Source organism: Mytilus edulis, chromosome 14, assembly GCF_963676685.1.
Source record: "Mytilus edulis chromosome 14, xbMytEdul2.2, whole genome shotgun sequence".
In the NCBI taxonomy this organism is placed as follows: domain Eukaryota; kingdom Metazoa; phylum Mollusca; class Bivalvia; order Mytilida; family Mytilidae; genus Mytilus; species Mytilus edulis.
In genome coordinates this window covers 8,315,047-8,330,518 of record NC_092357.1, presented here as the reverse complement: position 1 = coordinate 8,330,518, position 15,472 = coordinate 8,315,047, and the positions used below count along the sequence as shown (strand labels likewise).

The 15,472-nt window shown below is 34.2% G+C and overlaps 3 protein-coding genes across 3 annotated transcripts; 2 read left to right on the top strand and 1 right to left on the bottom strand.

Annotated features, from left to right (window-relative positions):
• The first annotated feature begins 373 nt into the window (after positions 1-373).
• Positions 374-2,379, top strand: LOC139503955 (uncharacterized). Its single transcript, XM_071293998.1, has 2 exons — positions 374-378; positions 1,692-2,379. The coding sequence occupies exons 1-2, from the start codon at positions 374-376 to the stop codon at positions 2,377-2,379; spliced, it is 693 nt and encodes a 230-aa protein (XP_071150099.1).
• Positions 2,380-3,120: 741 nt separating this feature from the next.
• On the top strand, positions 3,121-6,189 carry LOC139503218 (uncharacterized). Its single transcript, XM_071292979.1, has 2 exons — positions 3,121-3,232; positions 4,837-6,189. Exon 2 carries the CDS (start codon positions 4,845-4,847, stop codon positions 6,060-6,062), a length of 1,218 nt encoding a protein of 405 aa, XP_071149080.1. The 5' UTR covers positions 3,121-3,232; positions 4,837-4,844; the 3' UTR covers positions 6,063-6,189.
• A 3,868-nt stretch (positions 6,190-10,057) lies between these two features.
• Positions 10,058-14,349, bottom strand: LOC139502785 (uncharacterized). The gene is made up of 3 exons (XM_071292368.1): positions 14,257-14,349; positions 11,368-12,289; positions 10,058-11,242 (listed from the first exon to the last, which is right to left on the bottom strand). Exons 1-3 carry the CDS (start codon positions 14,338-14,340, stop codon positions 11,238-11,240), a joined length of 1,011 nt encoding a protein of 336 aa, XP_071148469.1. The 5' UTR covers positions 14,341-14,349; the 3' UTR covers positions 10,058-11,237.
• Between the last annotated feature and the right edge of the window lie 1,123 nt (positions 14,350-15,472).

The following is a 15,472-nucleotide window of genomic DNA, read 5'->3' as shown; positions in this document are numbered from 1 at the left end:
GAAAATTATCCTTAATTTTGAGTCCATAAATCAGTTGTAAATGGTGCAAAAGACATTATATAGCAACACAGTATTTTCCGTAGAACATTACGAAGAGTTAGAAAGACATATTCATATTGCATTAGACTAAGTGTAAATATAGCGTCAAATTATGGGTGTTATCAGTGAACAAAATACGCTGTGTTGTATGAAGTTTTTCTGGCAATGCTGTACGACCAAAGGATTAATGGATGGATATTGGTTTAATATTACCCCTCGTAGATTATATTATACTACTCGCAGGCATGTGCATTTTTTTCTCGCGACAATATTAATTTTACAAATATTAATGTAATAACAATATCTAGTGACATAATAATAATAAGCTGACACGATGAAGTAACATCGTGATGATAAATATTTCTACTCAAAAAATGGTTTTCGTTAGTGTCATAAAATTTATATTCTTACAATTAATATAATCAACAATTTTATTAAAAGTTCAGTGACAAAATATAAGTAAAAAGATAGATCGATAGTTTTACAATGTGTGTTGCGTTTTATGAAAAAATGTTGCTCAAATGATCGAAAAGATAGCTTAATTAATAAAAATTTATTTTAATGAGAAATCAACACAATTTTGAACTCATTTTTGCCATTAGCACGTGTACTAGTTCAGTGACGCATCCAGAACTTTTCATAAGGGGGTAGGGGGGCTCCATCCATGCTTCAGTGATTCCCTATATAATCAACCATTTTATCCCCGAAATTGGGGGGAGGTCCCCAAGCCCCCTTCCCCTGGATCCGTCTATGTAGCCATTAACGACACCAGTAAGGTTCAAGTAAAATATTATTTAGTAATTTCTAATTATTCCAATTTATATTTCAGTATTAAATTTTATTCTAATCCCTTTCTTATAAATATACAAAAACAGAATAGCTATACAGAAACGCAAATCTATATTTAGAATATAAAGGTCGAGGCAACTCATGTCCAGTAAGGACTGTTTGATTCATTCTCTTGGGCACAGAATAAATTTTATCGTATAAAATCACATGCAAGGTTTTCTAGAAGCAGTGAAATCTTAATAAAATAAAAGATAACGGTTTTTATCACTGATATGCAATTTTGTTTCTCTATTTTTATCATGATACATACAATAATCTCATGCATTAAATGAAACCTCCCAAACAGCACCAACGGTTGTGTTACGTACCAACCGTACCTGATACGTAGCAAATCTGGAAACCTCTAGTATGCTGTAATGTCTTATTGACAACATATGTTTTGAATTTTGAGATAAACTTCGGCTTATTTATGAGAAAGAGCATTTTCTTGTCGACCTCTTCTCATTTTCATATGAGTCGGGTTTCTCCAAAGAAGCAATATCATTTAATTTCACATTCAGATGTATTGATGACGTTCTCTCCATTAATAATCCAAACTTTTCTGATTGGGTGCCATTAATTTATCTTTCCGATAAAGAAATTCAAAGAAAAACATACACGTTTTCCTCCGGTACGTGCTGTTTTAGAAAAGACAGAATTTATACATTGGCCATGCATTAAATGAATAAGACATATGAAGATGATAGAGTTATCTCTCGTTGTCCAAATCTAGCTGTAACATAATCGGAGACACTGTATGGGTGTTATTTTATAATAAGTGTAAGAACTAATTTAGTCATTTCTGTTGACATTTCTACGGTTAGAACTGATTTGGACAGTTCTTCTGACAGTTCTACGGTTAGAACTGATTTGATCAGTTCTTCTGACAGTTCTACGGTTGGAACTGATTTAGTCAGTTCTTCTGACAGTTCTACGGTTAGAACTGATTTCGAAAGTTCTTCTGACAATTCTTCGGTTAGAACTGATTTTGTTAGAACTGATTTTGTCAGTTCTTCTGACAGTTCTACGGTAAGAACTGATTTTGACAGTTCTTCTGACATTTCTACGGTTAGAACTGATTTGGACAGTTCTTCTGACAGTTCTACGGTTAAAACTAGTTTGGACAGTTCTTCTGACAGTTCTACGGTTAGAACTGATTTGGTCAGTTCTTCTGACAGCTATACGGTTAGAACTAATTTGGTCAGTTCTTCTGACAATTCTACGGTTAGAACTGATTTGGTCAGTTCTGCTGACAGTTCTACGGTTAGAACTGATTTGGAAAATTCTGCCGGTAGTTCTACGGTTAGAACTGATTTAGTCAGTTCTGCTGGCAGTTCTACGGTTAGAACTCATTTGGTCAATTTTGCTGACGGTTCCACGGTTAGAACTGATTTAGTCAGTTCTGCTGACAGTTCTACGGTTAGAACTCATTTGGTCAGTTCTGCTGACAGTTCTACAGTTAGAACTGATTTAGTCAGTTCTGATGACAGTTCTACGATAGAACTGATTTGAGAGGTTAGAAGTGATCCCCGCGGTAGTATACTCGCGCTATCATTATATATGTTCATTAGACCGTGATATTGTGGATCAAAACTATAATTTGGCATCAAAAAAAAAATCATGATTATGCCATCGGGAAAATGTGTACTTAGTTTCAAGTTGATTGGACTTCAACGGCATCAAATACTACCTTGATCAAAAACTTTAACCAGAAGCAGGACAGACCAACGAACGGACGGACGAACAAATGGACGGACGAACGAACGAATGGACGCAGAGATAGAACATCATAATGTCTGTAGGTGGTGCATACGAAGCTCGCAATATTTGAAGTTTAATGGTTGTTCCCTAATGCAACATGTACAAAGTCCAGGCTGTAAACTTACCAGATTATGTAAAAATATTTAACTGAAACATTTCCCCCATAACTTTTTCATACACGGTCTCAAGTAACGGACTAATATCCAACTAAAAAGTGACCATGCAACTGACACTGCTGGATATTTCGCTCATGAATATATTAATTACATGTAAATTTATATACCATTTTTATAGTCTCTCATAACTCTTTTTATGGTGGCTCTTGTTTATATATAAAGTTGTAATATTATGTAAATGTTTTATAAGAGGCGAGACCCAAATAAAATATTGTCTTGTCTTGTTTGTCCATTTAAAAAAATCCCGCCTGTACAACCAAACGTCTATTTTTGTCGATAAATGTATTTCGTAATGTTAAACATTTAAATCACATGGTTTGTCATAACAATAGGTCAGGTGATTTTGATAAATAAATAAATTTATAAATATACGTGTATTAAGTTGTTTCACACGTACACACACCTATAGTAGATTTCATTTTACACAAGTAAGTTTTTTTTATTAGAATATACATTTTAAATGCATGTCTTTACGTCGTATTTTATTATAGATTTTGCATGTCTTGATACGGTAACACTATCACATGCAGACTATATAAGGTTCACTGGTTCATCGGTCTAACAAACGGAAAAAAGAAAAAAACTTCCTGTGTTTACACTAGTAGTTAGTACTTATATACGTCCTTGGTTGATATGAGCTAGGCGCCGTTTTACTATTTATTACTTGACACATCTGGTCCGAGTACACAGTTATTTCGCAGTGAATTTCTTTTAGACAATAAATGAAAATTATAAAAATCCCACCTGCGCTTTCTCTATAATATTTTTACAGTGTGTTGTACTACTTTTGAGACAAATTAAATCAAAATTACAGATAACTTCATCGGCTCTAACTCAAAATATGGAAACTTTTATGTTAAGGGGGTCTTGAAATCTTTTGACAGTGCTAATTGTTAACCTTTTTCAGCTGGACCAAATCAAATTCATGACCCGAATTTTTTGACAATGTCAATGACAATTATAATCCTGGTACTTTTGATAACTATAATCATTCCACCCCCACCCCACCAAACTTGCTATTTGAGGCATAAACCATGGCGAAAAAACATTTGGATAAATTTGCAAGTAACACACTGTCCTTACTAAGGACTATATTCGTACAACCACACAATACCAATTTCAGTACGTACACGTGTTTCTTGAAGTATAGCTACCTCCGGAGTGAGGGTTGGGAGGGGGGCACTACAAACTTTTCCCCCGAGATAGCTACAGGTACATACATGTACGTACGTTGTGGGCACATAATACGGTCTTGGTGGGGTTATCAAAATAAACAGAAAAAATAGGTTTAAAAAAAAGGCAAACAGAAAAATACTAAGACAAATATTAGTTCAAGAATTTCGAATGTTTGTGTGTTAAAATAAAGAATAGAGAATATGGGGATATGGGGATAAATACATAAATAAAGCATAAAGAAAAATGGAACAAAATACAAAAGATATAAATGAAGATCCCCTTCCAGACCCTCTGATAGAAAGAGGTAAATTCACTATTACTTATCAGCAACACGAAGGGTGACACAAGAGAAACAGGCATCTTTCTGGACCTGCTTAAGACCCTCTAGGGTACTTGAAACCACCGCTAGTTTCGATGGGTTCGTGTTGCTCAGTTTCTAGTTGTCTATGTTGTGTTTTGTATACCCTTGTTTGTCTTTTGGTCTATTTCACTTTTTGTTGCCATATATAGTTTTATTGGTTAAAATTTTAAGATATGTGATTTTGATTATTACAATGGCATCATTCGCCTCTCTTTTTGGACGTCGATATTTAAAAGATCCTTTCGCAAACATTGAATTTAGAAAGCATTTTACTATTAATTTTGTATAATTTTTATGTGCTCTAGAGATACAATGCATTTACAAACACTTTAATTGAAATTTCACTAACCGATTGCAATGCATTTGAGTTTTGTTTTCAGGACGAAATATGAAATGAAATAACAGTGTGTCAGGTAAAGTTATTAAATCGAAATTTAACAATGGTACCAGTTAATACTTTACGCCTGACTAAAACCTTTGCTTGTGTCATTGTAGATTTTGATATGGTTCACGGTGGCGGACATTGTTCTGGTGGTGGCGGAGGAGGTTTTAGCGGGGGTGGGGGATTTAGTGGCGGAGGATTCCGCACGACAGTCTACTCAAATAATTATTATTCGTCCCCGCGGAGTTATGGTCGCGGATCGGGAGGTTCAGATGATTGTGACTGTTCTTGCTGTAAAACGTGTTGTCTAGCAATCACATGTGTTTCGTTAAAACCAAAATCACGCCTGAGATTTCTTTGGTTTCTAGTTATTGCAATAACTTTGATTACTTCGTTGTCCGTCTCATTCGGAACATACGGAACACACACAACCGACACTTCTTCAAGCGACATGCGACATATCTCTAACGGGATTTCACCGAGATTTTGTACAGGGGTTAATGTCAAAAGTCAAAATTACCCAGTATCTGTATACATGTTACCAAACAAACCAGTCGTTAATACAACAAACAAGACTACCTTTGTATACAATAAATATTCCAGTTTAGGAAGTCAGATGTTTGAATATTGGGGCTTTTACCTATTAGAAAATTCGTTTGTGACAATTACAGCGTGTTCTAGTTACTCTAGAAAAGGAGTTGATTATTATTTTGTTAAAGGAAAACAAAACTTACAAAGATGGAAGAACGACAACTATTGTGACTCGTGCTTCGAATATCATAAGGCAACAGACGAATGTAAATATGGCAACTCTACTTTCCTGCATATAGCATATACATCTGACGAATATTACTTTGTGTTTGCAAACCATCTGGATTATTCGGGTCCAGTCAGCGTGACGGTTACAATCGAACTACAAAGAACGTACTACGATTTATCGTCTGCCGTCCACAAATGTATGAATTCTTACGAGTGTGATGTGTCATACACCAATGACGATTATAGTGAAACTGTCGTCGTTGAAATACCCCACATTAATACGGAGAACATAGAAGTGGATTCAACCTGTCACAGACGGGCCGGAGTTTTCGTCGGACTTTTCTTTGTCATGCCACTGGGTATCGGGATTATAATAAGTGCAGTTATTTACTTTGCTTGTATTCGTAGGAGAACAAAACCGACATCTACACCGTATAGGGTATTGCAAAATCCAACAGGCGCACAATACTCTACATTCCCGGAGGCGTCGGCTCCAGTGATGGAACGTGATCAGGAGCTACCACCAGCGTATCCGGGACCACCTTCTTATGAAGAATCGACAAAGACCGGCAAAAAGTAAATGTATCGAACAATGATTGATTCAGACCGATAAAAAGTAGAGGTTTCTAACAATCGACAAAGACAAAAAAAAAAAAACAGTATACTATGTTTAATCTTTTACAAAAACAAATCCATTGTTATTTTAATCGCCTTATTTTATGTTTATATGTTTAAGATACGAGTTTTATAAACCTGCTAGAAACTAACTAATACTAAGACATGTATTAAATTATATGGTGCCTGATTTTGAGCGTAGGGTTGAGAATTCTTACTTTCAGGTCTATTCTTTTCATATGATTATATACTGGCAAGTTTAGTAAAAACAAATGTTTGACTTATACTGTTTAGCTTGGCCTTAGCTGAGTAGTTACAGTAGTTCATTTAGTGTAGTAATAGGCTCTCATCGAGATTCTGAGTTGAAACCCTGGATGTGGTAGGTGTGTTTTACACCAAGCTTACATTAGAAAAATACGTGTTTCTAAAATAGCTTGAATCACTCATGCTGGAAAAAAAGCCGGCTATAGAATTTGTCCGTTACTGTAGTAGTAGTTTCTAAATAAAGTACTTTAGTTTCAGATTGACTTTCACGTCTATTAAGGGGTTTTCGCACACAAACCTTTCAACGAAATGTGATCAAACTGTAAATGATAGAAAATGTTCATTGCTGAACATCGAGATGTGAATATTTCACAGTCATGACAATATAGATGAAGAAAACGGTGAATGTGTAAAATGTACAACAGCCGAAACAAATGAGCAGAAAACTGCATAATAAAAATTATGACCACCAATGCATGCGTATGTTTCAGAACAAGCACATTACAATTAAAATAAGTAGGCACTGTAAGTAGATCAACTGAATTCGAAAATCGATCAATTATATTGCCATTAAGCTTAGGGAGTATAAAAAAGAAGATGTGGTATGATTGCCAATGAGACAACTGCCAACAAGAGACCAAAATGATAGAGAAATTAACAACTATAGGTCACCGTACGGTCTTCAATAATGAGCAAAACCCGTACCACATAGTCAGCTATAAAAGGCCCCGAAATGACAATGTAAAAAAATTCAAACGAGAAAACTAACGGCCTTATTTATATAAAAAAAAATGAAGTCTATCTTTACACTGTACTCGAACATGGACACTTGTCATGCGGGAAGCGAAGCACCTGCAATAATCTGTTTAATGTCTCGACTGGTGTAGTATAAATGATCTGCTAAAAGTTTCATGCTCGTTGTTTAATTTAACACATCTCTAAATTCCTCCATAGAAATATTGTTGACTGGTCCTCGTCTTTAGAAACGACAGTTTAACCAGTGAAATTAAAGGATTTCCTTTTACTTATGCGGGATGTATAAATACGCAGCCACGTTCAATCTGAAGAAATTGGTTGGCCGAGTGTTTTATACAAAAAGAAGTGCAGCTATTGTAGCCTGTCACTGTTGTTGTGAGTTGAACGTTGCTAGTTGCAGGTCCTTTCCACTCCAATCTTAATTGACTAGGATGATGGCTAACCTTTCATGCGAAAGATCTGAGGTTATGATTACATTTATAAAGAAACTATGTCTTGAACCAAACTAGTCTTTAGTTACAGCAAAACATCAATAAATATGAGGACAATGGTACCAATTTATAAATCCTGCATCCAGTACAACTCTTGTGTATCTTTTTGTAAAAAAATTATTAAAAATCACTCCCGCTAACTGATCAGAATCTATTTATTTCCTGTACTACGTTACTGCAGGGTTGTCTAATGAAACTACTCGGAAGACCTCAATTATTCACAGCAGTGTTATCTTATTGAACTACTCGGAACACTTCACTTCTGTTAAGTGCAATACCATCATGTGTCGTTTAATTGGGGACGCACTCGATCTTTTATCTGATGAAGGAGTGTTCAAATGTCTGGAAAAAATCCTCTTTCTCTCTGTTTATTTTTTCTCTATGATAATATATATAAAAATGAAGATGTGGTATTTGATTGCCAATGAGACAACTGTCCACAAGGGACTAAAATATCACAGAAATTAACAACTATAGGTCACTATGCGGAATTCAACAATGAGCAAAGCCGATACCGCATAGTTGCCTATAAAAGGCACTGATAAGACAATGTAAAACAATTCAAACGAGAAAACTAACGGCCTCGTTTATGTACAACAAAATAAACGAAAAACAAATATGTTACACATAAATAAACGACAACCACTGAATTACAGGTTCTAATTTGGTACAGACATATACATACAGAATGTGGCGGAGTTAAACATGTTAGCGGGATCCCAACCCTCTCCCTAACCTGAGACAGTGGTATAACAGTACAACATATTAAGAACGAACTATAAAAATCAGTTGATAAAGTCTTTAAAAATCATTAAAAATCATACAAGTGGACGTGGACGGGTACTTGTAAATCCCAGCAACACAAAGACACTAGATACAGATCTGACAGTATGATTTTTTTAGTTACAGATAATATTATTCAATTATCAATAAGTTTCGCGGTACAATTAATATCCTTTCGTTAATAAACATTAAGATGGACATAATGATATATATATAAAAATTTATTTTTCGTTAATCTTGAATGTCCGTCTTTCGGCAATACATTGATTGCCGATGGTTTTATTTCCAAGTTTGTATCTCATTATCGACAGTAAAATGTCGACACAATACCAACAAAAGCTTAGACATCCTCAATGCGTGACTAATGAGCTATGTGTTTGGTGCTGAACATTTATGAACTATTTGTCACTAGACGTTAAGCAACCACCAATCAATCTTCATATTCCGATGGGAATCAATGACCCTAAATTCCCACCAATTATGTCTACTGTCTACATAATCTGACTATTATGTAGCATGTATAAAACATAAATAGTTTTCGAATTTTTCATAGCAAAGCAGCGGTCTAAATTTCTACTTTTCTAACGTCTGAGTTATATATTGATCTATAATTTTTTAATATCCAATAAGTTTCTATTGAAATTGTATTTTTCACGTCTGAAGTGTGGTACAGTACTGTATAACAGTTTACCTATAAGTTTGTTGACTATGATGTAATAAAAGATCATTAGTAAAAGATATCTATGAAATCTCAAGTGGAAGTAGTTTGTTGAATAGGATTGCGTCATCAATGGAGGATTGCATCATCAATGGAAATACACTGAATGAATTTACTTTTACTTTCGAAATAGTTAAAATGCAATATAAGGAAATAATTATTAATGGCCTTTTTCAACTGATTTTTATAGTTCGTTCTTATGTTGTACTGTTGCCACTGTCCCAGGTAGGGATCCCGCTAACATGTTTTACCCCGCCACATTATTTAAGGATGTGTCTGTCCCAAGTCAGGAGCCTGTAATTCAGTGGTTGTCGTTTGTTTATGTGTTACATATTTGTTTTTCGTTCATTTTTTTACATAAATAAGGCCGTTAGATTTCTCGTTTGAATTATTTTATATTGTCTTATCGGGGTCTTTTATAGCTGGCTATGCGGCATGGGCTTTGCTCATTGTTGAAGGCCGTACGGTGACCTTTAGTTGTTAATGTTTGTGTCATTTTGGTCTTTTGTGGATAGTTGTCTCATTGCCAATCATACCACATCTTCTTTTTTTATATATTTTATTGTATTTAAAATATTTGGTGGATAAAAACAAATTGAGGTCAGTTTTAAGAGGCAGAACACAAAACTTCCATAAAGAGCTGAAGCCAGCCTAAGGTCGCACAGCAACAAATTAAAATCCCGTAATCGGAGGCGCGCTTCAGCTATTAATGTATACTAGTCTAGTTCAGCAAAATGAATTTTATGTTTCGCTTTGTGTTTTTTTATCCTTCTACAATAAGTAATTCCGTTATAAGAACTGCTTTATATCTTGTATTGCTTTTATATATAAACCACACTTTGCGATAAAATCCTGAGAACTGTAAATTCCTATTTTTGCAATACTTTTATTAGAAAGGAAAAATGCGTTCTCAAAATGAAAAAAAAAAATAAAAATAACACAATCATGTTGTCTAATCTTATAATTCCTTATATTCTAACGTGTGTTAAACTATTTACAAATAAGTTATAAAGTCTTTGTCCGATGCAGTTCAGATCTTTCTTTTGAATTCATATTGATGTGTTTTTCAAAAAAAAAAATTTTCTCTGCGCGATTCTCAGTTTGTTTTTGTTGCACAAATGCGGCGTAAAGCAAACACTAATCAATTTTGAGTTGTTTTTTGTCCTTCCTCTATATACTTTCAATGCAAGTTATTTTGCGTTTATATATGAACAGAAATATTACAAACATCGTCAGCTTTTGCTGTTTCCTCCAGTACCGTCGGTAACGCAAGCTTCGGTCACATTTAACACATTTCCTTTTTAAGTTTATGTACCGTCTACGTGTAAGTACAGATAGTCAACCGGCCACACAGGAAATTGTACATAATAGTTCACTTCAAATAAAAGCACGGTCCATAATCTCTTTCGGTCTTAAATATGATAGATGTTTAAATCGATCATTTCTTTTTTAAAAGGTATGACTCATAACTAGGAAACCTTCTTCTTTCTTTTGTCAGATAACACATGGTCCCTATTCCTCATGACTGGACCTCTTCTATTCTCACCAGGCAGCTTAATCGTCCAATCGGCAATGCTCGGGTAAATCTGTTACTCTCCTTCTATCCGTTAGATGAAGGTACGACATCGGCCGAGTTTCGACGAATGCTTCATCGTTATAAGTAAGTTTGTTCGGTAAATGTCGTGTTACTTACTTACTTAATCCTCTTCGTGCGTACTTGCACATGAGGCCACAAATGTCGTGTGATATTGTCTCAAATTGGTTACTTCCAATGTTTGACAGATGTTGTACAATCTGAATTTATAATTGTAAGTAAAACTGTCGCCTTACTTTCCCTTTACTTTCAATTATAAGATGCAGAAATATCCAAATTTCACAACACAGCAGTGTTGAATCTTCGGATTTAATAACCACTTCACAAGTAATCTGGCCGAAGGAACTAGGTTCATAGTTGTAAGGCGGTTTATCTAGGCAGTAGTACTGCGGTATGCTCTATGAAATTCGATTCTCAATTCATATTCAGGAGATTCTCTTTCGGAATCTATAACCTTATCTAGAATAGGCAATGACTGTAGTTTGAGAACTACATCGACAATGCCTGAAAATCATAATGCCAGATATGTTAATCTCAATCTAATTGAAATTAAATCTCTCACTCGCTAATTTTTTTATTCTTGGTCGCTGCCCACGCAGCGACCAAGAATAAAAAAATTAGCGAGTGAGAGATTTAATTTCAATTAGATTGTGTTAATCTGTACCATTCCATATGCCATCACTGATCGGTTCTTTGTGTCCGTTTATCAGTTGTCGTTCAATATCATTAATTTGATTAGGAATTTCTGCATGCACGTGTTGACGTTGCCCTCTGGTGCATTTAGTTTTATATTTGTATGCAATTACTATTATAACAGCAACTAAAAGTAGAAAAAACGCAACAATAGGTCCTATAACCGAACCCATATTATTTGTGTCAGCCGTTGTTTGAGATAGTTTTGATACGTTTTCGTTTGGCTGCACAGTTGGTCCTCTTGTTTTCGAAACATTTGAAGCTGTAGAAGATGTTGTTTTGATATTATCATGGGTGAACGTTTCTGTTGGCTGCACGGTTGTTTGTTTTGTTTTCCACATGTTTAGTCCTTTTGTTGTCAACACGTTTGGTCCTTTTGTTGTCCAGATGTTTGGTCCTTTTGTTTTCCATACGTTTGGTCCCTTTGTTGTCGACATGCTCGGTCCTTTTGTTTTCCATACGTTTGGTCCTCTTGTTTTCAATACGTTTGGTCCTTTTGTTTTCCACAAGTTTGGTCCTCTTGTTTTCCATACGTTTGGTCCTTTTGTTTGCCTATCACTGTTTGGTAACTTGAACACATTCCTGGATTTAGATATGCCGTTGGAAGAAACTTGTTTATCTAATGATTTAGAAGAGTGTTCTGACTTGTGGATGTTTCCTTCTCTTCTATCCAAAACATCGTTTGGTAATTTAAATACATTTCGGGATTTTCGTCTCAAGGGATGTGCTTTCGTCAAATTATATGGTGTAGTACTTGGTATCAAGTTGAATCTAATTGGAGATCCGTTTTGTAATCTTGATTCCGATAATGCAATTTCCTTTTGTTCTAATGGATACTGTTGGGTAACGGGAAATAAAAAGACGATAAAAACGATCTCTGTAATCATGATTTCCTGCAACAAATATAAACACTTATTATAATGTATTCATATAATTATCATTGATAAAATTGAGAATGAAAATGGGAAATGTGGCAAAGAGACAACAGCCCGATTAAAGAGCAGAAAACATGACAAGGCCACCAATGGGTCTTCAATACACTGAGAAAATTATGCACCCGCAGGCGTGCTTTAGCTTGCCCCTAAATAAAAATATGTAGTAGTTCAGTGATAAAGGACGTCATACTTAACTCCGAAATATATACAAGAAACTAAAATTAAAAATCATACAAGACTTACAAAGGCCAAAGGCATTTTAATAAATGAACTGCTAATATATGCATACATGCATATCGACAATAACTACTTTATCCATGAATAACTATAACTAGCAAACCATCCACCAGGTACACAACGTTACGAGGAGGGAGCTACTATAAGCTTGGAATGACTCCTTGATATTGAATGAGTATAATAAGGACGAGGTGCAGTAATTGGTAACTATGTCTGTGTCTAAGCTAGGTCTTTTCATAAATTATATAGCCAGGATGCTGATTGAGTCAGGCAGCAGTCCTTTTGTGCCAATTACTGTTTTTAAGGGGTATCATTTGCACCAAATTTTGTTTTCCAAATGTATCAATTGCGTCAATAATAGGAACTCCTTTTCGTCAATTTACCTATACATATATCTATCATAAATACTAGTATTAATGATTAATATTTATTCTTATTTTTGGCATAAAAAGTATCATATGTTCGGAGATATTTCAACATGTAGATGAGAATCTGGATGGAAATGACTTGAAATGCATTAGACAGTCCATGAACAGAGAGAGAAGAAAAAATATTGCTTTGCTGAATATTTAATACAAGATTTGCCAAAAGAGAAGAAAATAGAAGCTTTTGCTGATTATATTTTGGCCACATATGTTGATGACACAGTGCTTTGTTCCCACCATCGGATCCGTATTGGCTGAAACTCTATCTACCGCAAGACGTACCAGTATTGGAACAGAAGCATTCTACAGGAATTATTATGAACTGTTTTATGCATTTCATCCTTCAACGTTTGTCTTTTTGGACAATAAAGTGAAGTTACAAGCTACTACATACATTAAATTGGGAAGTACTCATGTAGCAGCAGTAAGAAGAAAGAATGTTTCGAAAAAGGAAACATTTGACGTGTAAATTACTGCTGGTTCCAAGTCCGAATAAAGGAAGAGGGAAGTCATTTTTCTTCTAATTGGGGCAATCGTATGTTTTATTTTTGGCGCAAATGATACCATGTAATTTTAAAGCAGGTGGCGCAAACGTAGCATTGGAGAAACAAGTTGTGGCGCAAAAGGAAGCAGTTTTTGCGCAAACGGATCTTTCCCTTGAATCATAAGTATCTGAAACTACTTGGATTTTAATAGATTTTTAACAACAATCTTAAATGCATAGATCTGATTTTTCTCCATAAAAAGCATATTAATCATGATAGCTATTGGTTTACTTTTCTTGTCTAAAATAAGATTTGTTTGTGTTTTTGTTATTTAAAATATATGAAAAAGTTGGATTGGGTACTGGATGTCTGCCCTACCACCAAAAAAAAGTGAAGTGTTCCCCCCCCCCTTCCCAGCCACCACCACCAACAGCGATACTTTATGTTACCTTTGTTTTTTTTATATATAATATTTTGTTATTCATACATGTAATATATGAAAAGTTCGGATGTCTGCTCTACCACACAAATAATGTAGGCTAGTGTCATAATCTCCCCTAGCTCCACCATCCTACTTTAGCTTTAATTTGTCATGTTTAATTTTTGCACCTGAAAAGGGGCAATACATGTAACTGTAATGTACTCTTTTAACGATTTAAAAAAATACGTATTTTACATATCATTTCTCATAATTGCAATGATGTTTAACTATATTTGCATGTTTACTATAACGATGAAAAAAAGAAAGATTAAATATTATCTAGGATATTCGACTTACCTTGTTGTTAAATATATATGCTTCTTTCAGAATGTCTCGTTTATTTTTGTAATGTTTCTTATGTGTTTTAATAGATGATATCATTATTTTACAGACGAATTTGCACATGTTATAGCATTTTTATAAATGTAAGGGAATTTTCAATTTGTAGTGAGTAAACGTGCTATTTATAGGATTGGAAATTAAAAAATCTATAAATAAATTCTAAATTTAACTCTGTGTATGTTTTTTCGGTATATCCTACACACATCGTTGAACATTCTTGAAATTGCGAGAAGTAATATATAGAACTCGTATTACTCATTACTTGTAAATCATTGTACAATTACATGCATATTGCCTTTATTCTATGTCCAAAAATTAAACATGCCAAATTGTACATATGTTATATATCTCACTCAGATTGCATGTTAACTAACAGTTAAACACTTTAATAGTCTGCTGCCAATTTATTTATCAGCTGATTATTATGTTAATTGTTCTTAACGTTTCTCAATTGATACAGAAGGAGCAACAGTTATGCATATGACAATTTTTTAAAATGATTATAAATCCTTAAATTATAGATAAAAATACGCTTGAAATTAATTGCTTACTTACTGTATATAACTGTAATGACAGGTACATATGGTCGTTATTGACAAGCTTGACAATGTTAAGATCTGTTAATATTTGTATATTTGGAATCACACTGAATATTTTACGGGAACCAACCTTATAACTGAACGTTGGTGATGTGAAAGAAGATAATGGTCTTCTCTGTTATGATATCATGTTTATTTTTTAATTCTATAAATTTCCAAATAATCTATTTTAGGAAATGGGATTAACCATGTTAACGTACGACAATTTCTTTGTTTACATCTTTCAATATGACCTTGCGAGTGTAATTATCCTCGGTTATTTTTAAGGTCGTGAAATGGTAAACGAATAGGTCATTTAGTAATGAGAAAATAAATTGTCAATATAAAACAGGTTTGGAACAACCCCTCAATATAATGAATATAATTTTTATCATGGGTACATTTCAATTGTTAAAAAAACATTGTTTTTGTTAAAACCAACAACAAAAAATGTACAAATGAGTACATATTTACATTGTTTAAAGCAACTTTTCCCAAAGAACTATACATCTTTTTTTTGGTTTATGGTCAAAACATTTCCAAGAATTGTGTAATATTCCTGTTCTTGTATCTTCTTTTATAATAAAAATGAT